The sequence below is a fragment of the Chenopodium album genome, chromosome 26, assembly GCF_948465745.1.
Source record: "Chenopodium album chromosome 26, dcCheAlbu1.1, whole genome shotgun sequence".
NCBI classification, from domain to species: domain Eukaryota; kingdom Viridiplantae; phylum Streptophyta; class Magnoliopsida; order Caryophyllales; family Amaranthaceae; genus Chenopodium; species Chenopodium album.
Window position 1 is genome coordinate 16,930,282 of NC_137859.1, and position 24,294 is coordinate 16,954,575.

The 24,294-nt window shown below is 31.0% G+C and overlaps 2 protein-coding genes across 2 annotated transcripts; both read right to left on the reverse strand.

Annotated features, from left to right (window-relative positions):
• Nucleotides 1–1,704: 1,704 nt before the first annotated feature.
• LOC145616539 (WAT1-related protein At2g37460-like) lies at nt 1,705–10,037 on the reverse strand. Its single transcript, XM_081671286.1, has 7 exons — nt 9,535–10,037; nt 9,083–9,145; nt 8,852–8,968; nt 7,497–7,737; nt 7,190–7,351; nt 6,445–6,596; nt 1,705–2,314 (listed from the first exon to the last, which is right to left on the reverse strand). Exons 1-7 carry the CDS (start codon nt 9,726–9,728, stop codon nt 2,107–2,109), a joined length of 1,137 nt encoding a protein of 378 aa, XP_081527412.1. The 5' UTR covers nt 9,729–10,037; the 3' UTR covers nt 1,705–2,106.
• A 1,599-nt stretch (nt 10,038–11,636) lies between these two features.
• On the reverse strand, nt 11,637–17,240 carry LOC145616450 (ras-related protein RABE1c-like). Its single transcript, XM_081671167.1, has 9 exons — nt 17,106–17,240; nt 16,898–17,024; nt 14,933–15,005; nt 14,753–14,853; nt 13,397–13,462; nt 13,088–13,185; nt 12,945–13,007; nt 12,769–12,864; nt 11,637–12,141 (listed from the first exon to the last, which is right to left on the reverse strand). The coding sequence occupies exons 2-9, from the start codon at nt 16,968–16,970 to the stop codon at nt 12,058–12,060; spliced, it is 654 nt and encodes a 217-aa protein (XP_081527293.1). The 5' UTR covers nt 16,971–17,024; nt 17,106–17,240; the 3' UTR covers nt 11,637–12,057.
• Between the last annotated feature and the right edge of the window lie 7,054 nt (nt 17,241–24,294).

Sequence of the window (24,294 nt, forward strand, 5' to 3'; positions counted from 1 at the left end):
ATGCATCTCAGATAAGATTCTAAACACCTGTTCACCATTCAGTTTGACCATTAGTTTCGGGATGGTAAGCTGAAGATAACATGAACTCAGTTTCATGTAAGGAGCTCGAGAACAACCCTTTCCAAAATTGACTTAGAAACATTGAGTCTCTATCATTGACTATGCTCCTAGGCCATCCATGCATGCAATTTGAACACGTATTCAAGATAGACTTCAGCAACCTCAACAACACAAAAAGGATGCTTGAGAGTCGTGAAGTGAGCATACTTACTCAACCTATCCACCACCACATAAATAACATTTTTACCCATATATAAAGGTAATCCTGTTATGAAATTCATAGATATGTCTGTCTGTATATGTTCAGGGATAGGTAAGGGTTTTAGAGTGCCTGGTTTTGCAGAGGTGTCAGAAGCCTGACACACCACACATTTTCTAACCAGCTGACCAACATCTTTGGTCATTCCTTTCCAATGAAAAATGCCTTGTAATATTTTCAGTATCTCGTCCTGCTTCCAAAGAAGCATGTTGCCATTGTATTACTTTTGCCTTGAGATTGTGATCAGGTCCCACCAAAATTATGTCATTCATCCTTATAAGACCATCTTGAAGTGTAAAGTGAGGTATACCCTCACAATTCTGGAGCCTGAGTAAGATGGACTTAATGTTGTCATCTAACTCATAACTGGATGCAATTAAATGTTCTACAATTGAGTCCACCACTATTATTGTCTTGACAGGAATATAAGATCCATGGACCCTAGAAAGAGCATCAGCCACTACATTTTGCTTCACAGCTTTATATTGAATTTAATAATCAAAATCCATAAGTTTTGATAGCCAACACTACTGGAAAGGAGTTGAGATTTTCTGATGTAGGAGCCATTTCAAACTCTTATGATCAGTTTTCACACTGAAATGAGCACTGCTCAAGTATTGTTCCCACTTTTGCACAACAAATACCATTGCCAATAACTCCTTCGCATAGACTGAAAGCTTCTGCCATTTAGGACCCAAACTCTTGCTGATGAAAGCAATAGGGTGATCATTCTGCATTAAGACAACACCTATATATATTGGACTTGGATGCATCAGTCTCTACTACAGACTGTAGTGAAAAGTCTGGTATAGCCAAGACATGTGCTGGATCAGGGCATCTTTTAGCTTCTTAAGAGCTTGTTGAGCTACATCAGTCCACTCAAGAGCACCCCTTTTTAGCAAATCACTGAGAGGTTTGCTAATGGTAGCATAAACCCTTCACAAATTTCCTATAATACCCAGCTAATCCAAGGATGCTTCTCAAATCCTTAAGGGAGGCTAGGCTTGGCCAAGACCTGATTGCACTTATTTTATCTGGATCTGTTTCTATCCCCTTAAAGGATATGAAGTGCCGCAAATATTCCAATCTATCAGTAGCAAATGAACATTTACGGAGCTTAGCATACATGGAATGTTGTGACATAAGTTCAAATATAACAGCTAAGTGTTGCCAATGCTCAACAAAGCTTTTGCTGTAAACCAAAATATCATCAAAAAACACCAAAACACACTTTCCCAAAAGTGGTTTGAAAACAGAATTCATTCAGTTCTGAAAAGAAGAAGGAGCATTTGTCAAGCCAAAGGGCATGAATAAAAATTCATAATGGCCAACATTTATTTTATTTATTTAGTTTTTTCAAAATAAATAGAAATAAACTCAGGTCATTCAATAAGAAACACTGAATAAGGCATTGTATAACTTTAGTAATTATCTTTAGATTTTAACACCTAGGGTAGCAAAAAAAGCCCTTAGCCCTACCTTATACAAGAGTTATTTTCATTGTATATATGCACATCAAGTGAACGTTTTTTTGGAACTAAACAGATAATTCTAGTTGACATGAGAAACCTAGATCTTTCATTAATACAAAGGTTATGAAACATTATCAGTTAATATGCTCAGCTAAAACGTACAGATAATTGAAAAATAAGCTAGTGATTGAGTTTTACATATATATGGTTGATGAAATTAAAAATTGAAATTGATCCGACCCCTTGCTCTTCATCAGCAATAATTATCAGAAATAATTGGTTACTTTGTTGATAATTAGTCCAAATGAATCAAAGCTATACATGAATATGATCTTGATTAATATGCAAGCAGTGAGAATTGTTGTTGATATCTTCTACTTGACTTGGTAATTGTATTTGTGTGCCAATTTTTTGGTCTGTTGTTTTATCTTCATCAAGTGGAGGAGTGTGAGTGTCATAATCCTTGCCTTTTCCCCAAATAACCATGTACAAGCCTACTACAATAACAATGGCACCAAGCACCCTGCAAAATTAAATTTAATTAATTAGTCAATTCACACAAGTCACATTACAAAAATTAAAGTAAATTATTCTTATGTGGGTGGGTTGTGATAAAAAAAATAAATAAAAAAAATAAATAAATAAATAAATAAATAAGTGATTAGAAGTAAGAGATAGAGACAGACAATGCCTTGATTGCTATGGAACTTTTTCATACTATGAAAAAGAGAAGTACGAGTCGGAAAGGAACTATAGCAATGAAGCTAGACATGAGCAAGGCGTATGATAGGGTTGAGTGGTCTTTTTTGGAGAAGCTTCTTTTGAAGATGGGTTTTGCGGTGCAGTGGGTTCGAGTTGTTATGAGTTGTGTTTCAACGGTGTCATATTCTTTTATTATTAACAGGAATGTTTGTGGTAAAGTGATCCCCTCCCGTGGTCTTCGCCAGGGGGACCCTCTCTCCCCATATCTCTTTATTATTATTGCAGATGCGTTTTCTGCTTTAATCAAGAAGGCTTCAGATCACAGACTTATTCATGGTGCGGGTGCTAGTAGACAGGGTCCGAAAATCTCTCACCTCTTTTTTGCAGATGACAGTCTTCTCTTTGTCAGAGCCAACCGTGTGGAATGCTCACAGATAGTTGATATCCTCAACATATACGAAGCAGCTTCCGGGCAGAAAATTAACTATGATAAATCGGAGGTCTCTTTTAGCAAAGGTGTTAGTGCAGAAAAGCAGGATGAGTTGATACAGTTACTGGGAATGAGGTTGGTGAATGAGCATGATAAGTACCTTGGGATTCCGTCTGTGTTGGGGAGGTCGAAGAAAATGGTTTTTGCCGCTTTGAAGGATAGAATCTGGAAGAAGTTGAATGGTTGGAAGGAAAAATTAATGTCGAGAGCTGCTAAAGAGGTGCTTGTTAAATCTGTTATTCAAGCTATTCCTACGTACATCATGGGGGTTTATAAAATTCCCGTTGGTGTGATTGATGACATTAAGTCCATGGTTGCAAAATTTTGGTGGGGGCACACTGATCATCACCGCAAAGTGCATTGGCTCAGTTGGGATAAGTTGTGTCAGCCCAAGTGCCTTGGGGGTTTGGGCTTCCGAGACATGGCTGTTTTTAATGATGCATTACTCGGCAAACAAGCCTGGCGTCTAATTTCAGCCCCTAATTCTCTCTTAAGCCGTGTCATTAAGGGTAAATATTACCCTCATGGTGAGTTTCTTGAGGCCTCTTTGGGGCTCAATGGGAGCTATGCTTGGCGTAGTATTTGGAGTGCAAAGGCGCTTGTGAAAGAGGGACTTATTTGGAGAGTGGGTGATGGAATCTTGATTGATATCTACTCGGCTCCTTGGGTTGCTGATGATCAAGGGAAGTACATCATGTCTCCTAGAGTTGATGGGCTTGCCCTGGTACGTGATCTGTTTGATGAGAATAGGAGGGACTGGAATCATGATCTTCTCGCTGCAAACTTCACCGATCGGGATATTAACTGCATTATGCAAATTCCCATTAGCCTTCGTGAATCCAGAGACCAGCTGACTTGGGCATTCTCAAATGACGGGGAGTACTCTGTAAGGACTGCTTATCTTCTTGGCAAGTCTTGCAATCATGATAATTTTCATGAGGCGTGGGTGACCATTTGGAGTTTAGACACGATCCCTAAAATTAAGCAATTTTTGTGGCGTTGCTGTACTAATTCACTCCCTACCCGTGAGCTCCTGCACTTCAGACATATGTCTGATTCCAATTCGTGCCCATGGTGTCCCTCGATCTGTGAATCTAAAGGTCACACCTTCTTTTCCTGCTATGCTGTAAGTGACCTCTGGCGTGAACTTGACTGTGAAGAGCTAATTCCCACGGATCCTTCTGAGGATTTTAAGGATATGATTGTGCGCTGGAATAAAATGAGCTCCAAAAAGTGTCTGCGAGGTGCTGCTTTGCTCTGGTTTATTTGGGGTAGATGAAACGACAAAGTCTTCAATGCCAAGGATGTGCCTCACCTGACTGTGAAGATGAGAGTCCAGAGAATCATGGATGACTGCCTTAAGTACTTAACGAAGATTTATGGTGGGGTGGGTGTAAAGAAGAGGAGCAGCCCGAAGAAATGGAGTCCTCCCCCCTCTGATTTTGTCAAAATTAATTGCGATGCTTGTTTAAAAGATGAAGGTTGGGTGGGTTTGGGAGCTGTGGCTCGTGATGAGAATGGGGACGTTCTGTTTGCAACAACAAGAAGAACTCGTGCTAGATGGTCACCAGAAATTGCAGAAGGTAGAGCCATTCTTCTAGGCCTGAAGCTTGCTCGTAGGTTTGGGATGAAGAGTCTGGTGGTGGAATCCGACTGTCAACTTGTCATCAATAGGCTTTCAAAGGCTGCTATTTTTCTCTCAGATCTCGATTATGTTTTAGATGATATCATGTTTGCTTGTAAAGATTTCAACTTTGTGTCTTGGTCACATGTTCGTAGAGATGGGAACTTTGTTGCTCACCATCTAGCTAGGTTAGTACCCTTCGGTTTTGAGCAAGTTTGAGAAAATCATTGCCCTTCTGATGTTGTTCCTTATGTACTCATGGACAATTTGTCCATTTCCTAATTAATGGTTCTCCTAGCTTTTTCTCAAAAAAAAAAAAAAAAAAAAAAAAAAGTGGTGAGACTGTCAGAAAATGATGGTTAAGAGATAGTAAATGGGAAGGTGAAAATATTGTATGGTGAACCGATGAATAGTATAATATTGTACAAAGAAGTTGAATAGGCCGGCTAAAATGGGAATAAAATGAAAGTATTAAGAAGTTTTAAAATCAAGGATAGTTTTGCAATCAATCAATACTATATACTAAAAGACACACCAGCAATGACACGTGTCATCTCCTGGTGTGTCTTTAGTTATTTTTTTTTATTTTTTTTAAAAATATTTAATTAAGGAAACAAATCATTTACAAAAATCACATTATTTTTTTTGTACATATTCCCTATTGGCATGTAATAATTATTGTATTTAAAATAAAAGATTTATTCACAAATCTTTCTAAAAAAAAAAATTGGGCAATATATACCAAAAATAAATATTTTTAAATAATTAGTGACCTATTTTACAATACAAAAAATATTGCTCGGATTTTTTTGCCTACTTTGTTTTAGTTGTGTATTGGAATCTACAATTAAAATTGCAAATATCAAATTAACATATCACATACTTTTATTGTGTCTTGACTAATTTATAATTAGAATATTTCTCGATCAATAATATATAACTATATTGTCTATATATAAAGATCATCGTGCATGGCTACAATAATATTGTGGCCATTATAACAATGAAATCTATACCTTTGATTGTAATAATATACTACGTAAATTAGCACCGTTGATTAAGTTGACCAAAAAAACAACCTAAAATTTTTTTAACAAAAAAAACTTTTAACTGTTTTTTTCCCAAAAGTAAACTATTCTCGTACTGAAACTTCAATTGTTAATTCTCTGCAAATTATGTACAACCAATCAACCCATTAACATAAATTCATATTATGATCATTAATCAAATGAAAAAATACATAGACAATAGTAATTTGATGTGACCAACAAGAGTATTCATGTACTGTATAGATAAAAAGTTGTAAGAAAAAAATTATATATTTTTTTTTAGCAAACATAGAATGGAAAAAAGTTTTCCATTTATTTTTTATGGAAGGTATAAGTTTTGATCTTGAAGCACGCATAAAAAGGAAAATGCATGGTGTTTATACAATTAAACGTTTAATTTTTGGGGAAAGAAGTCTCTAACTGGTTTAGATATTAAAAACTAATTTTCATATGAAGTAGTTTGTTTGTTTTTTTTTTTTCATAAATGAATGGATAAGATCGTTTCTTAAAAATAAAGGGTTGAGATTTAATGTCATTATAATGGCCACAATTTTATTGTAGCCATTGAATAGTCTTCCTAAAAACAAACCAAAATTTAAAACATTAATATGGACTTACGGAGTATCAATATATAAAAAAACGGATTTCATATGTAGTATATACTTTATGTACTCCCCAATAATTAACACAATTTGACTTTTTTCACTTTTTATTTTTACTACTCCGTATAGTCTTTACTCTTTAGTGACATATTAAAAACAAATGTTTTTATATCTGTAAGAAATTACCTTCCAAGATACATCTTTTCCGCCATTAAGAAGGTGCTCAAAATAGCAACAATGACCATGCACAAAGGACTGAAAGCCGTGACGAAGACAGGGCCTCTTTCTTTCATTACAACTCCCTGAATAAAATATAACAATCCCGAACAAAATATACCCTACAATCACAACAACGTGTACATAAATCATAAGTTTCTCTTGTTATTTGCTCACATTTTTATTGCTTCTTCAACTAATTAAAATAATTGTTAACCAAATGTTATTAGCATCAATCTTATCATGTGAAATACGGTTTTTACTTTAAGGCAAATGCATGGTAAATTTATTTAATGTGACAAAATATAATGATAAACACACATTCATATCTTTTTTTGATTTTAATTTTTTTCTAAGATGGAGTAAACAAACAACATCAAAATAATAATAAAGGAAAGGTTCCTATCACATAATTAGCATTTTTGGCCATTTTATTCATGTGATTAACTCATATACTTTCGTATGGAGTACAAATTTTATTAATTATATATAAAAGGAAACTGTTTTCATTGCTAATTTGTTTGTTTAGTTCATTTAACTTTCATTTTAGAAATTTCAAGCGTATGCGTATCTTTTAATGAGTCACATAATACTAGGCTTTTTTTTTTTTACAAGTTAATTAGTTACTTTCATAAAATATAAGTTCAATTACAATTTATTAAGTAAGAATATGTTCAATCAATTTAGCTTTCTGAAATTTAGAGAGACAACATACACTGTAAACCGCGGCTAATAAATTGGCATCCCATCCAATTGCCCATACATGGGATCTTCCCTTCTCCATAACAAGGGCAACCGCGGTACCTTCCAATGTGCCCAACAAACATATCCATGCCGTAAGAGATAACTCAACTGGATATGTGTTTAAAGTTATAGCCTACATTAAAACAAACAAACAAATGAATAAATAAATAGAAAAAGGAATTGTGACTTTATAATTAGTTAGGAATGGGTTATAAAGTAGAAAGTATTGAATTATTGTAGTAGAAAATCCAATCATATACATCACCAATTATACATACCTGAAGAATGACAAAAGCAGCCCAACTAAAGCAACCAATAGTGATCATAATGGCACCTTTAATAGCGTCATGAACACTAATATCTAGTGGTTTTGCACCATGATCAGTTACGCTATTTTTGGACAAAAATGTAAGAGCTGGTCCTTTTACTAGTGTCATCATCATCGCACCACCAACGGTCGCCACCGTTCCTACTATCTTTGCTTGACTACGGAGGCTTCTACACTTCACAACTTCAAGCCTGTCCACCATTGTGATAGATAATAGAAAAGTTAACGAACATCCTTAGACACAAGGGGGGATCTTCATTATGGACATTTATTATTAATCGAGTATGATCATAGGCGGAGCTAGCTAAGGACCTGGTAGAGTACATCCCCTACGTACTACTAGGCTACAACACGAGAAAAAAAGAAATAAAAAAAAAAGTGCATAAAGTGCAAAATTGTAACTAAGATAACTAGTATTCTTCAAAAAAAAAAACCTAAGATAACTAGTAGCCTAGTAATTAGAATCTTGATTTTTTTTCATCAAAGGTCATGGGTTCAATTTTCTTGCCTAACATTCAATTTTATTAAATGAGCCATTACTTAAAGTATGAGCCATTACTTAAAGTCTTGAATAAAACGGAGTAATATTTGATGGATTTTGGAATACGGAGTACTACGTAACATAAATTTGAATCTTTATATTAAGGGTATGTTCACATTTACTGAATTGAGCTGAATTGAACTGAACTGATTGGAGCTGAACAGAACTGAACTAAACTGATTGGGGCTGAACTAAACTGAAGTGAGCTTAAATGAATATTTTATGAGAGAGGGAAATTAGTAGCTGAACTGAACTGAACTGAACTGATTGAAGTTGAACTAAACTGATTGGAGCTGAACTGAACTGAAATTAAGTAAATATGAACAGACCCTAAGAATATTTTTTCACGGTTGTTATGCGGTACGTATTTGTGTCTTGATTTCTTTTATTTAATTGAAAACTAGTATGTGGCCCGGGCAATGCCCCACTTTGCTAGTTTGTACTTGTTTAATTTGCTTCGAGTTTAAGTATGCTATAAACATCATTTAGTTGTTAAACTCAATCATTATATAATGAAAACAAATAGTATACAAACACAAATTAACTTATTTAAGTTAACTATAATTTTGTTGGATAAAAAACTACATTAATTTTAAGGAGACAAATTTTAGGGGCTTAATAAGAGAATTTTTAGACAGCACGATACCCTACCAATCTACCATTGTTCAAATCCTGGCTCCGCCACTAGTAGACATACTCGACACTTGATATAATTAGCATACAGTAAGCCCTTGAGCCAACTATTAAGATTGTTTTTTTCATACCTCATAATCCATGCCATTAGAAATGTTATTGCAGGGAGTATGTTAACCATCGTTGCTGCAAAAGTCGCAGACGTGTTCTTCATACCCATGTAATACAGGTTTTGGTCAATAACAGGCCTAGCAATGCAAAATTTCATTTCAAAAATTCAATAAGTATACATAATAATATAATATCAGATTTGAATGAATTTAAACTAAAAAAAATAGATCATTTCACGAAAGAAATATTACTCAAGTAGACTTAGAAGCAACAACTTGATGAAAATTGATACGGTCATCTTAGGCCTTACTTTCCTGCACAAAATTGATTAGTTTGTTAGTAAACCAATAAAACACTCCTCCATATATGCATGCTACCAAAATCTCCAAATCAATTACACTTATTTTATCCAAATTACACTAGAATTTTTTTTTTTTTTTTTTTTTTTTTTTTTTTTTTTTTGCGTAAAAACTTTCAATTTTATCACAGATTAATGCACACAAGATCAAAATGATAGAATATAGTTGTGTCAAAAAAAAAAAAAAAAAAAATGATAGTAAAACATATTTCAGGATCTCAACTATCAGCTTAATCAAAATTAGATATGTTTTTGTTTTTTCTTCATATCATGATTATAATTTCGTAATTACTCATGCTAAACGAGTTGAAGATAAAGGAAATCGATATATATGTATATATTTACTTGTCTAATACAAGAGCAAACGGGGCGATGATAATAGTAGCAACGGCATGGCGATAGACAACAAGAACATAGTTGCTCATTCCACGGTTGAGTGCAACCTTTGAGAGAATATCCATTCCAGCAAGCCCAATTTGGAGAAATATAACAGCCAGAAATGGCTTTGCTCTAGTGTATAAGCTGCGAGTAGCCTCCATTTTCTTTATTTTTTGCAGCTTATTACCAAGTAAGATACTTATCCCATAACTTACTATATATAGTGGAGATGTTTTGTAACATCTTTGTTACATTATAATAATAATAATAATAATAATATTAATATTAATAATCATACTCCCTTCCCGTGGCCATAAATAATCTTCTTAATTGTTAGATTTGAACACGTGTATAATAACAAATGAGTAGAGTAAGTAGGCAAAAATCGTGAGAGAAAGAAAATTATAATTATAGTGGAGGCCAGGGTCTGTCGCATATATCACATGGGTTGAGTGTAAGGATTTTCATATTAAATATCTAAAAGAATTTTTTATAGACATTGTAAAATGGAATACAGAATGATTATTCATGGACACGAAAAATACAAAATGTTTGCTTTATGTAGTACTCTTTTGCTTATTGATTGCTCTACTAAACCCCTACCCTCAACCCCACTCATCACCAATAACTCAAATTGCCATTAAGATTGTAGATTCCATTGCATTATTAAGGTTAGGAAGTATTATTAATAATGCTGCCTTAGTTGGATTTCCATTTATAGATTTGGATCATGTATGTATATCTTTAAATTACTTTCAATCTTCTGTTGAATAACTTTAATTTTTATTCCTTTTGTGTAAAAGCTCGGTTGCTTAGCTTTAGCTAGACGTAAATTATTACGTCGACGCATGCCATTATTACATGCTACTCCTTAAATTCAAGATAAATTACATGATACTTCTAGATATTTTATTCTAAATGTGATTTTTGTATTATCTTCCATATGTAAGCTAAATTGCGTTTATAAATAATTTGATTTTGTAAAGTTGTTGAACAATCCTCGTACTTTTATTAAGGGTAAGAAAACTAAATAGTTTATTAAAGCTGAATTTGATCATAAAGCCAAATAACTATAAGTTTGGTAATTCATTAAATCTATATGACACTGAATAACAATTTATTTCTTTTTTCATATGGGATAACAACTTTTAAGTTGGTTTCACTTTTAGAACCGCACATAAGACACGTTAACTTTTCCACAGTTAGTTTTTTATTATTTTTCTAACCAATCAAATGCACAAAACCTTATCGTCCTCTTTTTGGCATGAAAATTTTTGTTAGCTCCATATTTTTCTCAATCAACTAACCTTTATTAAAGCCTCTTTTAGCTCCTTAAAACGATAATGTAAGGACCATGAACCCACATTATTTTCAATTCCGCTATAATCTTAGTCTAATATAATTGATCAAGAACTATTTGGAAACGAAAATAACATAGCGTTTTTCACATAATTGTTTTTAGCCCTTTTTTGATAATCTAAACTCTAATTTAAGGAGAATAAGGATTGTTTTACCAACCTTTTAATTTTATTTTTGGGAAATCTTCACTTTGGTGCTCTCGGATTTTACATAATTCCACTTTGGTGTTTATATTTTCAATAATTCCATTTTGGTGCCCAGACCTTTAGAATGTTGCTTCACTATGTTGCCCTATGGTTTGGTAATTTCACTCTGGTGATAAGTGTTTATACTTTTCTTTACTTTAGTGCCATAAAATATTTATTAATGCTCAATTTTGTAACTAACAACTAGCTTTATTAGCTAGTTTCATTTCAATATAAGCACAAAACAATTTGTCATTTGTGTCAAAGACAAATTTCTCATTGTATTAGTAATTGGTTTATAGATATCTAACCTAACTCAATATCAAGTCTTAATTTTGCTAATAATAACAAATTCGCAACCATTTTTTCTTATGCCAGTCATTGTCGAGGTGTTGCCTGTGTATAGATCATAAATTAGCAGTTCTCTTGAAGCATGTCACGATACGCATCATTCATCACCTAGAAGCATCTAACATTTACCTCAAGATATGTATCAACTAAAAACAATGATGAATATACATGTAATGCCTTACGAATTACACACGATTTCTTTTTACCAAACTAGAAAGATCAGCCTTCAGAAAGACTAGTGCCTTCAAAGTAATTTACAAGAACACCTTAAACAGCTTAAGGATCCATAAACGAAAAAACAAGAGCTCCCGAGGAAGCCAGGATCCATCATTAGTTTCCAAAACATTTTTAAACATGTGGCTTTTACTTTCTACATGAATAAGCAGGAAAGTTTCTCAGTGAGGTCTGAAGGATGGACAACAAAGTAAAGAGAAAGATATCAATATAAATTTTGCATACAAGTGAACTACCATTAACACTGGAAATGATAGCAGAAATTAATGATTAGGAGAGCTAAAGGCACCCGTGATACTGCATCATAAATAGTTTTCAGGCAAACTCCTTCACATCCTGTGCCAAAATTTTTTTAACTAGCTTAAGAGCCACAGCAAGCGGATTTGGGAGCGGCTGGGGCTGGGGCACCTGAGTCAGTAGCACTGATCTTGAGTCCGCCACCAGGCTGCAAGTTAAACACAATAAGATATCAAACCCTAATTGCAGAAACTTTATGATAACCAGTTAAAATAATTCTCCAATAAAATGTCTCAAGCTCTCCAAGCCAATCAAACATACCAAACGGCAAGAGGCATATCAGGATCAAACTAAGTTTACAGCAGAAGATATTTCAACGGTACTTCAAAATCAATATAAAGGCTCATCACCCAGACATCAGGTAGATGAATCTTTTCTACTAACAAAGTACAAGATTAAAATGACCAGAACAGCAGAACCCCTACGATGGCAGAATTACTCTGCTCACCAGCATCATCAATTTGACACTAAGGCTATTTACCTTATTTTGACTTGTTTAAGAGAAAATGGGTTGTTCAAAAGACTAATTAAACAACAGAAGTTCAAACAATAGTTTTAGATAATTTTATAAAATATAAGGTAAAAAAAAATATAACAAATAAGCTTTGTTTAGACAAATAAAGTAATTTTTTTTCCCGAACAATTACATACACAGATAAGTTTAAATTTAAGCCACAAAAGTTCAGATAAGATTTCAGACAAGTTGTTATATAGAAAAGAGCCTTTAAATTTTCTTTTACAAGGCAAATAAAATGAATTCTATTAGAGGTCTTACAGTCTCAGCCTTGGAATCAGATTCTGCAAGTCTCTGTTTGATATCTCTTGCTATTGAAAAGAAGACCTCCTCCACATTCAAATTTGTCTTAGCACTCTGTTACATAATAACTTCAGCAAGCATGACAGATAAACTAAAACCTATGAAAATTGACCACCTGCAAGAAATTACTCAACTGTTTCAAAGAATTTGATTCCATACTCATCAGCCAAAGCTTGCCCCTTTGAAGTGGGAACAGCCTGTAAATGAAACTCTTAAATCAGTACCAAACGCAAATTATAAGCAAACTGAGAAGAGAGAGGGGGGAACAAAGAATTACCCTTTTGCTCTCATCCATGTCTGCCTTGTTGCCAACAAGAATCTTGTTGACATTATCTGAAGCATGTTGTTCAATATTGCGGATCCAGTTCCTTATATCTGTGAATACAGATGCCATGTTAGTATTCCCACCATCCAAAGAGCCAATCAAAACACTATGATTAAAGGTGAGAAAAAAGGTCGATACATAGATGAAAACAAAAGTGCTCACAACATCTTTCCATATCAAAGAGTGCCCACAGTTTTAGTGCACCAAACTAGCAGTAAAGGAAAAACAAAAGTCAATGTATAAATGAAATAAAGAACTTACTGTTAAAAGAAGACTCATCAGTAACATCATACACCAGCAAAATGCCCATGGCTCCACGGTAATAAGCTACACAAAACATGATGAGGTGAGAAGTTAGTCAAAGTTTCATACTAGTACAACCTATATAATGTTCAAACCCAATTACAAAGCAATAATTAATAACATTCTTAAGATTTTAGACCACAAGCAGCATAATTCTAAAGCCATGTTTTATAAAAGGGAAGATACCAGGGAAAAAAAAAAAAAAAAAAAAAAAAAAAAAAAGAGAACTCCACATGATGTAATATATGTTATATAACTATTGAAGTCTTTAACCCAAATGTTCATTAAAGAAGTCTATAGCCTGCTCTGTCACATAAAGTTAACCATGAGCTTCTACAGCATCTTAATTGACAGAGCTCTAACCAATATTCCAAATCAATTCAATTACGTAACCAAAACCAGATTAAGAACAAAATCAGACAACCCTTACAAAAAAAAAGGTGATATGATCTTCTCCATATAAGGTATCTTCATCATATATATGAAGTTCAAGATCCCCTTTTCAAAACTCCAAACTCATCCTTCTAAGAAGCATGATGACAAAGGATCGTATTTTGACGGTGTTTTCAGAAATTTTATCACCAACTAGGTCTTGTTTTCATGCCAAAATAGTTGGGTATGAGCTTCATCAAATATATGTTTCAGAAGAGTTTATGAGGCTTGAGCAAAAATAGTACAAGATGATCTTCTACCAGAATTACAAGGATGAAAATAATACAACTTGCCAATTTGTTGTGAGTAAAAAATATGGTCAAATGCTGACTCGACTCTTTTAGAGACTGAAAACACAATCATCCAACATGTAGAATAATGTTTTCTATCCGGACCACATCTCAAGGAAAGCAGCTTATGAGGACACTAAATAAATTTTAAAATAACAATAATCTAAAAACAAAAACTTTTGAAGTAGGCCTTGACAGATTTTCCAATTCCACGACCACAGTATCCAAAAGTTGACAAAAAAGCTTACATACCAGATGATTCTATACCAACTCTACTTTTCCCCAAACCACCAAACTCCATCCCCTATCTCCAAAGAACTGACAGGAAAACCTAGGGGCAAACAGAGATCCTATCATCTTGAAAAAAAAAAAAAAAACATCTCCTCACAATAGCATTAAGGCCTATAATGATGCTTCCTTTATACCAAAGAAAGGTTAGAAGACAGTCTATTTTTAGATTAATTTATCTCTTACGCTTAATTAAAATTTAATTTCTAAGCTGTACTTTCTTACTTAATTTCTCAGATGGAAAAGGTAAGACGTGCAAAAAAAAAAAAAACACATAAAAGCACTAGGGAGAATATTAAATTACCAGTAGTAATTGTTCGGAAGCGTTCCTGACCAGCTGTATCCCAAATTTGAAGTTTGATCCGTTTGCCATCAAGTTCTATGGTTCTTATCTTAAAATCAATGCTGTGGGAAGAGGCCTTATGTTAAAACAAAGCATAGAATGAATATATAAACTTGTATAGCCAAGTCCAAAGCAAACTACCCAATGGTTGTTATGAAACTTGTGGTGAAAGATCCATCAGAAAAACGCAGCAAAAGGCAACTCTTACCCACACCTAACAGATATGTCACAAACAAACAATTAACACCAAGCAGAATTTCGTTTAACAATCTAAACACTTGATAAATATAAACAGCATATAACAATACAAATGGAGAACATAGGTAATACAATGGCCAATACTAAGCCTTTGCATGAAATGATTCTCATAGGCTCATTGCCCTCAACTAAAGCTCAGAGCTGACTGAAGCTAATAGAAATATCCCTGCCTAAACAATTTAGGTCTAACAATTGACAGCCTGCTCCATGCCCAGATTTAAAATATACTTCGTAGAAACTAAAAACTTTGAGCAATTGAACAAACACAATTTGTTCAGCCAAAAGAATTTATTCATAATGAATAAGAAAAAGATGACAGAAACATGTGATAACAGACACAGTTGTCTTAAACTTTCCCTACTTAAACATATAAATCATGTAATACCCTTGAGAAACCAATATAAGTTAAGAGGCAACACATTCATAGGCAGAATAAACAAAAGTTTCAATTGTTGTACTCTTACAAATTAAACAGCTAGTAATTGTAATAGCAAACGTTGAACTAAAATGACCACCAATTATAATTATGAAAAGTCAATATATTTAACTATACTTCAATAGACGTGAGCAATTAAACGAGCATAGAATACAAAATTTCTTAAAATACTGACTCTGAAAACCCATCAAATTGGGCAACTTGAAACGCAGCATCCAGCTAATTCAAGCATTTTTAAGTTGATTACTAATAAAATCCTTGGAGATACAAACATGGAAAAAAAAAAAAAAAAAAAAAAGACAGCAGCAAAAAAGGAGAGCAGCAAAGGGGAGGTAAATAGTAAATTAGTCCAGCATGGCAAATTGGCAACCATATTAGATGAAGATGGTTTGGATTAACAGTCATTCACATCTCTGACCATACCAAATTTGCTTAATTATCCATCAACCAACTTATACACTAACTATTTGCACAATTTTTAACTGGAATTGACCGTCCTGCAAAGACCCTTGAAATAGTTACACCATGGACGTTCCTAAGGCCTTATATTATTGTTTCTAAGAAAAGTTACTTCATTAGAATAGCATGTCTCAATTAACAACAGATGGAGTGCATTTTAGTTGTCATCTAGAAATGACCATTAGCACCATCTAAGTTTTCTTAGAATGCTTCATAACGAGGTAATCACAGACCAAAAAAACTAAAAGATAACATTTGGGTGATTTTAAATATAAAATTTTAATAAAATTTATGACAATATCAAGTGACTTTTCAGTAACACCACAACTAAAGCCTCATCTAGTATCTACCATCATAAGATGACACATTAATACTACTCCGAAATTATTAGAGTCAAGCAAGTACTTTTTATTCAAAATGGAGGAAATATTAGCTACGCCATAGGCCATACCCCATTGCTTAAAGCAGGAAAGCCAAGCACATGACTCCTTGCGAAGCATAGTAATACTCGATGACATTAGAACACAAGTTCCCTATGTATTAGCCAATGTGAAAATAAATTTAGCAACCTCTTCTTCACAACTAACATTCATCTTAGAACTCTTCTCAGGTCAAATACACATCCAATTAAGCACGATTCCTAAAAATTTTACAATGATGCATACCAAACTGATCACATAAGACAATGTGGGCATTAAAAAATCTAAGCTCGAACCCAATAATCTAACACGAATGTACGAAATCCTAACAAACCGTAAGCTAAAATGTCCTTATCATATATCAAAAATGCCCAAATAAATTTATCAATAAAGCATACAAAAATTAAAATTGGCGAAATAAAATCATAAATCTGCAATAAAAATAGCTTGATCTGAAATAACAAAAAACAAATTCCAATCCAAATACAAAAAATCAATAACAAAAAACGAAAACCTAGAAATCAGAAAAATTACCGCTATCACCGATCAAGAGAAGTTTAATGAGATAGTCATAATCGGCTCTAGCCCTAGCAGGTGGAGCAGCCATTGATTTGATCTTCTTCGACCTCTAACAAAATCCAATTGACGAGCACGAAGAACCCTAGAAAATTGAAAAATTATGAAGTTACGCAATTTTGAAAAAAGAGTCTATTTTTATAAAGGGAAAAGAGGGGAAATTTACCAGATCGAAGCAAAGAGGGAAAAAGGAAACGAAGGAGCGATCTAATAACAAATACTACTTGTATTATGGTGGGGAAACTAACAATAGAGGACGTCACACCATCCAAAATATTTTGCTTCAAGGCTCAAGCTAAAAACTTTGTATCATGTCAAAATAAGGATTATATTACAAAAATAAATTTATAGAAAATGCACGAGCTATTTAAACCTAAGGATATTTTGATTTTTACCACCATAAAAAAAAAAAAAAAAAAAAAAAAAAAAAAAAAAAAAACACGAAATTATTTTTTGCCACTAAAACTTCTCAAATTTTATTTTATCATCAAAAAAAGTTCTAAAAATTGCGTTTTTACCACCAAAAAAAGTTCTACAAATTGCGTTTTTACCACCTGTCATCAAGAGAACAGTTAAATCTAACGGTTTAAAAAAATCTAATATATATAAATAAAGTAGGCATTTTTGGAGAGCATTCGGCGCGCCACATAAGTAAAGGTATATTTTCGACCAATTAAAACTTAGATTTCTATTTTATTTTATAATTAAAATATTCACTTGCCACCTAGATAAAACTGACGAATGAGATTTAAGAATTTTGCCACGTTATTAAAAAAACGAATAATGATTTATTAGATCGAAATTATTTAAAAAAAACACTAAAATTATCTTTTTAAAAAAAACGATTAGTGAATTATAAGGATTTAATTTATTTAAAAAACTAAAATTATCTTTTTTTAAAAAAAAAAAATCATCTATAGATATAGAACTATATCTAACATAATCTTGATAGTGTTTATGGTAAGAAATAAAAATTATTCCTTAATAATAATTAAATTAAATTTTTTTATGCCTACCACTTTAAATTGACACATCCTACCACACCAATAAAATTTCATATCAATACAAAACCAAATCAAGAGAATTTTGTGTCATAATTTTTTGTTAGTTTTAGGTCATCAATGGCTGCGTCATTCTTATTTTAAATCTTATTTTAATTTGTGATTATTGCTTACATTGTGTTTATTTAGAATGCTTAATGATTATATGTTTATGTTTTGTTTACTGAAATTTGTTTTTACATGCAGATCTAATTTAATCAGGGAATTAAATTTTGGCAAAAATGATTGAAAAATCAAAGTACGATGAGGTATTATATTTGTATAAATCGTTTACATACATTAATTTTTTATAAATATTTTTAATTATTATTAATTATTTTATGATTAAAATAATTTTTTGTGATTTAGGTAGCTTAATCAAGTCATCAAATTTAGCTTAATTTTTATTTTTAATTACAAAGTGATTATGTTCATGCATCAATTAAAGCCAACTTTGTACAATTTCGTCCAAAATTAATTGAAAGAAAAGTTTACTCCATTATATACTTTTCAATCGTCACAACTAAGAAACGAGCGGTGATTGGGGACGATTAAGCTCCAATGCATAAATTTGATTTTGTACAATTGCAATTTTTGGATCAATTTCACAAAAAAAAAACAAAAACAAAAAAAAAAATCACTTCATGATATATAAATATATTGATTTATTTTATAAGACTAAATTTTATTTTTGCTAACATGTTTTATTTATCCAGTTTTATTAGATGGATGAGATATGAGTGTGAATGAAGAAATAGAAGATAAGTAGTATACATGTTTTTATTATTATTATTTTTAAAATATTTCTATTTTTTTAAAAAAACCAATGAATAATGATTAAGGATTAAAATATGTAAACAAAAAAAAAAAAAAGCTTTTCACATTAAAGATTTTATCCTAATATGTAACCAATAATTTATCATATTAAAATTTTTTTTGTTTTGAAGATATTATATTTAAAATTTATTCATATTTTTAAATACAATTGTCATATAACTGATAACCACAAATAAAATACAAATGATACTTTTGTGATAGGCAATAACACTTTAATTAGATTATTATGTGTGTTTTTTTTGTCTGAAATTATTCAATAGTAAAATAATCGAATACAAAAATATCTTTTCGTGAGATTTATATATGAAAAACCGTGCATCGTACGGGCTTTCATCTAGTGTATTTAATTTACATGCCAAAACATGTTATTTAGAGGTTTTGGGGGTTATTTTGGCTCGTTAGATCTGATTTGAGGTTAGAATTGATAAAGAAATGGTCGCAAGTGTCTCGCTCTGCATATTTCACGCAAATCAAAGTATTTTTTGTAAAGTAAAACGAGGCATTTATGATCATTTTTTGTCGTTCTGACCTCAAATCGGATCCAACGGACTAAATTGACCTCCGAAATCATTGAAGAGCATGTCATTAGCAAAAAAAAATCAAAATTTTTTGAAATTTTGTTAAATCTAATGATTTTTTAACGGCAAGTGGTGAAAAACAATTATTAAATTTTTTTGGTGGTAAAATAAAACTTTTAAGAAGTTTTGGTGGTAAAAAACAATTTCGTGATTTTTTCTTTTTTTGGTAAAAGTCAAAAAAATCCCAACTTAATACCGTACTTGGTTGAATAACTAGTATTTAGCCCGTGCACTGCACAGGTTAAATTTTTTTTCTAAAATCTATTATATATAAAAATAAAGTAGGTATTTTTCGAGAGCATTCGGCGTGCCACATAAGCAAAAGGTATTATTTCGGTCAATTAAAATTTAGATTTTTATTTTATTTTAGAACAAAAAATTCACTCGCCATCTAAGCAAAATTGACGAATGATATTTAAAAATTTTGTCACGTATGTAAAAACAACGAATAGTGATTTATTAGGATTTAAATTATTTTTAAAAACTAAAAATTATTCATTTTAATGAATAATTATCTTTAGGTATTAGGATTTAAATTATATAAAAAACTAAAATTTATATTTTGATATTAGGATTTAAATTGTTAAAAAAAAACTAAATATTATCTTTTTATATTAATGGTTTTATCTAAAAAATCAAATGAATGAGATAAAACTTTTATTAAAAAAATTACAATTGATAATACAAGAAAAAACTTTACCTTTTGTAAACATTTATGTAAAATTTATGTCAAATAATTTAAATAGAAATATACAAAATCAATGTCATAATATATAATTGTAATTTTGTTAAAAAAAAACTATTAAATTGAAACCATTAATTTTAATTGAATAATTGAAATATTAATGTAAACCACGTTCAATATAATTAAATTTAAAGGTTATAATAAAATATACATCATATATTTAATAAAAAAATTGTTAAGCATAAAAAATGAAATTGACGTTCAATTGATAAATTTGAAAAAAAACAATGGATTAGATGAAGAAAATTATATGAGAACTGATTATAATTAAAAAAATTATAAAAATGAACTAATAAAAATGAAATTACATTCAATATAAAATAAATGAGTTTTGGATAAGATACAAAAATAAGAAAAATCTTTGGAAAAAAATTTAATTATCATTTATCATTAATTCGTCTAAAATATTAAAAACTACATTAGCATTGTTATCATATCTAATGATAAAACTTTATCACCACTTTAAATTTAAAACTATTTCAATCCTATATAAATTCATCTAATGTCAATTCCACACAAAGAAACGTTTTTTTAAGTTGATCACCATGAAACTTATAACTAGAATAAACAAATACATATAGCTTCTCACATTTTATTTTCTTTGTATTTTTTCTTCAAGAATTAATTGGTTTTGTTGTTTAATTCGAACAAAAATTTAACAAAATTTATAGTGCTTTATATACGTGTGAAACTTTAAAATATAAAAAAAAAAAATAGTGGTACTTCGTGTTAATATTTATTATTTGTTTGTGTTCCACCGGCCGGTTCACCCTTTGGGCTAATCAGGAATCGGGGATCAGTTTTGGGTGGTTAATTAGGTTCCAATCCCCTGCCAATTGTTGTTGTGGGGGATCGAACACAGATCCTCCCTAGCATGTGTAATCTCAATCACCACTACACCAACATCCAATTGGTTAATATAATTATGATTGTATATTAAATGTTAAATAAGTATAATATATTAAAAAAGAAAAAAAAAAGTTATTTTTGTGAGATTTGATATTTTAATATTTTGTATCACGGTTAAAAAAAACTACTATTACTAATTTAGGGTTTAAATAATTTTATAAAAGTCACATTACAAATTAAAGTAAAAATTTTATAAAAAAAATCATCTTTTCATAAAATTTATTTAAAAAAAACGTGTATCGCACGGGCTTACATCTAGTAGTTGTTGATTTATTGTACACTGAGATTGCTCCTCAAATAATAAAATAATGAAAGATTAGTAGCAAAAATATATTTTTTTTTTCATATTTCCACGTAAAAAGATATATGAAGTGATATTTAATAATGTTTTACTCAACTGTCTCCTATTATATAAGAAATTGGTAGAACCAACCAAGAGACACAAGTGAACTGTTAATTGTATTTTTGAAAGAAAATAACTTCATGTGTTGTAAAGTGGATAATCATAAAAGACAAGTATCTTTTCAGTGAACAACATACAAGAAATGAAGGAATGAATAACAAAAAAAAAAAAAAAAAAAAAAAAAAAAAAAAGGTAACTAATAAGAGTGGGACACATGGTAGCATATATTGTTTGCAAAAGTTAAGTATAGATTTGAAATTTTGTCAATTTTAAGGCGTTGTCAATTAGTTTTGTATATTTCAATAATTTAAAATAGATTCATTATTTCCAAGATAAACTTTAATATTCCTATATAATATATCATAAAATATAGGAGTTCATTTACTTAGCTTATGAATAGTAAATTTCCTCTCATGCTCTAACTCCTTGCTTTGTTTGTGTGTGCCACTAGGTGTTGTTAGCTCATTGCCGATTGGGTCTTCTTTGCGCCACGTCTAGTCTTTGCCTTTTCTTTTCTATTCTTTTTTCTAATTTGCATTGTAATGGTGTATGGCTTAACAACCATCATTATTTCTTGAATTTTAGCTTGTAGTAGCTTTCTACGGTTTGAATTGGCCATCCTTGTTTGTTTGGTTGTTGAAGATCTATTTCTCTACCTATTCTACTACGTCTGACGCCGACGGTTTTTAATGGTGGTGTGGTGTCTTATAATCAGAATATTTGGTTAATTATGGGTTAGTGAAGTCTGTTAGTTCTTTCATGTAGTTTTGCACATTTTAGGGTTTATTTATGCTAGTGTCGAGGCAAATAATGTTCTTTGCCAACAAGTCAAATACTCTGTCTTATTCTAGACTCTAGAGTATTAGGGGCTGCCCTCGAATTACTGGTTTCAAAGGATTGATAACCTCGCTTACGTAACAAATACAAACAATAAAGAAGCCTCCTAAAGAAATTAAACAAGTTAGATTGCTTAAAAAAACGAGTCGTAAAACATATGAAAAAATATGCAAATGCTCTCCATTAATCAAAGGATAAATGTCATGTCTACAATTGTACAAGTTGAAGGAAAAGGTCACCACCATATTCATACAATTGAAAAGACGATAGATATTCAACACATACTAAATATTAATAGACTATCGTTTGGCTATTAATCCTACGGAAAACTAAGAAAGTTTAAAGAAAATGAAATGCTTGTTATTGATTGATTTGCTTATGTCCTTCATACGACTTCCTTGCTTCTATTTATAAACAAAATTACAATGGTTATGGCTAACTCTAGCAGTTGTTATGCATTTACTCTTCTTAGCGCCAACTCTTTTTGCCTCCTAAATATAGGGTGTCCATAATTCAGATTAAAATCGAATTCCAATCCAATCCAAACCGAAATATCAATTCGAATTGGATTCGAACTGTAAATCGAATTGAGATTTTTAGAAAATTTTAGATTTCCGGATTGGATCTAATTGGATCCAAATAATACCGAATTCCAACATTAAGCTTGAATGAATATGTACTACTCTTTTTTTATGGTTGGGCTTTTGAAGTTTAGCCTAGATACTTACAATAAAAATTAAACAAGTTAATGACTTGAGTTGACTAGTTTAAAGACTTGTATTAATCAATCAATACTTATATACCAAAGTAATCCCCATCATTATCTCCAAAATACACGTGTCATGATCTCAGAAAAAAAAAAATTCCGCCAAGAAACTTTGCTATTATTATTATTATTATTTTTTGACAAATAATTTTTTTGGGTTATAAAAAAAGGAAGAAGTTTATTGTGAATACTTTTGATAATTATAAAAAAAAAAAAAAAAAAAAAAAAAAAAAAAAAAAAAAAAAAATTGTGACTGTACTTTTGATAGTTACATACTACTCCCTCCATTTCAATTTGTTAGTCCCATATACGGAATACTATTTTGGGCATTTCAAAATGATATATTCTTTTTTTTTTACTAGTATTATATTTTTATAATCTCAATGGGTGCTTAAAGAGTCAAATAATTTTGATTGGTTAATATATATGTTAATGGATTGCGCTGACATGAAAAATTCTTCCAAACAAGATTTATTATAGATGCCTTGATTAAACCAATTCCCATAAATAAGACAAATAAAACGGGAAAAGACAAAACATTAATTACAAAGCCGCATTCAAATTCCAGATTCCTCCTTTTTTTAATTGTAAATGATTTGTTCTAAAGGGGACTAACAAAATGAAACGGATGGTGTATTACTTTTTTTTTTTATGACGGGATACTTATAAAATTACTAAGATATTATCAAAAGTAGGATATAGATTAGACAATATCAAAAGCTCATAAATCACAAACTCCTACTTTGCATATTTGCGTTCAAAATATTTAAAATTATTTTATGAAATAACCTAATCTAATATATATAAATAAAGTAGGCATTTTCAGGAGCATTCGGCGCGCCACATCAGCAATGGTACTCGCCATGTAAGTAAAAGTGACGAATGAAATTTAAGAATTTTGCCATGTGGTGAAAACAACGAATAGTGATTTTTTATGATTTAAATTATTTAAAAATATATAAACTATCTTCTTTGAAAAAAAAAATCATCTTTAGATATAAGGATTTAAATAAATAAAAAAAAATTAGAAAAATAGGAATTTATTAAATCATTACTACAAATATAACAAATCCAAACAAAATATGTGAAAAGATAAATCTCAAAAAAAATATATTTATTAATTAGTTGATTAAAAACATATTATAAATAATATCATATTTAAATGATAAACAACTACAACAAAATTTGATGTCTACTATTATAAAATAAATTTTGATAGTAAACATGATAAGAAATAAAA

What these genes read in the sequence shown, in the direction of transcription:
- LOC145616539 (XM_081671286.1), bottom strand. Translation starts at nt 9,728, where the DNA reads ATGGAGGCTACTCGCAGCTTATACACTAGAGCAAAGCCATTTCTGGCT. An exon ending in TTTGCTCTTGTATTAGACAA is followed by an intron (nt 9,146 to 9,534) that starts GTAAATATATAC and finishes AATTTTGTGCAG; the next exon opens with GAAAGTAAGGCCTAAGATGA. An exon ending in GAAAAGATGTATCTTGGAAG is followed by an intron (nt 2,315 to 6,444) that starts GTAATTTCTTAC and finishes TTAATTTTGCAG; the next exon opens with GGTGCTTGGTGCCATTGTTA.
- LOC145616450 (XM_081671167.1), bottom strand. Translation starts at nt 16,970, where the DNA reads ATGGCTGCTCCACCTGCTAGGGCTAGAGCCGATTATGACTATCTCATT. An exon ending in TCTCTTGATCGGTGATAGCG is followed by an intron (nt 15,006 to 16,897) that starts GTAATTTTTCTG and finishes CATATCTGTTAG; the next exon opens with GTGTGGGTAAGAGTTGCCTT. An exon ending in ACATGGATGAGAGCAAAAGG is followed by an intron (nt 13,008 to 13,087) that starts GTAATTCTTTGT and finishes TTTCATTTACAG; the next exon opens with GCTGTTCCCACTTCAAAGGG.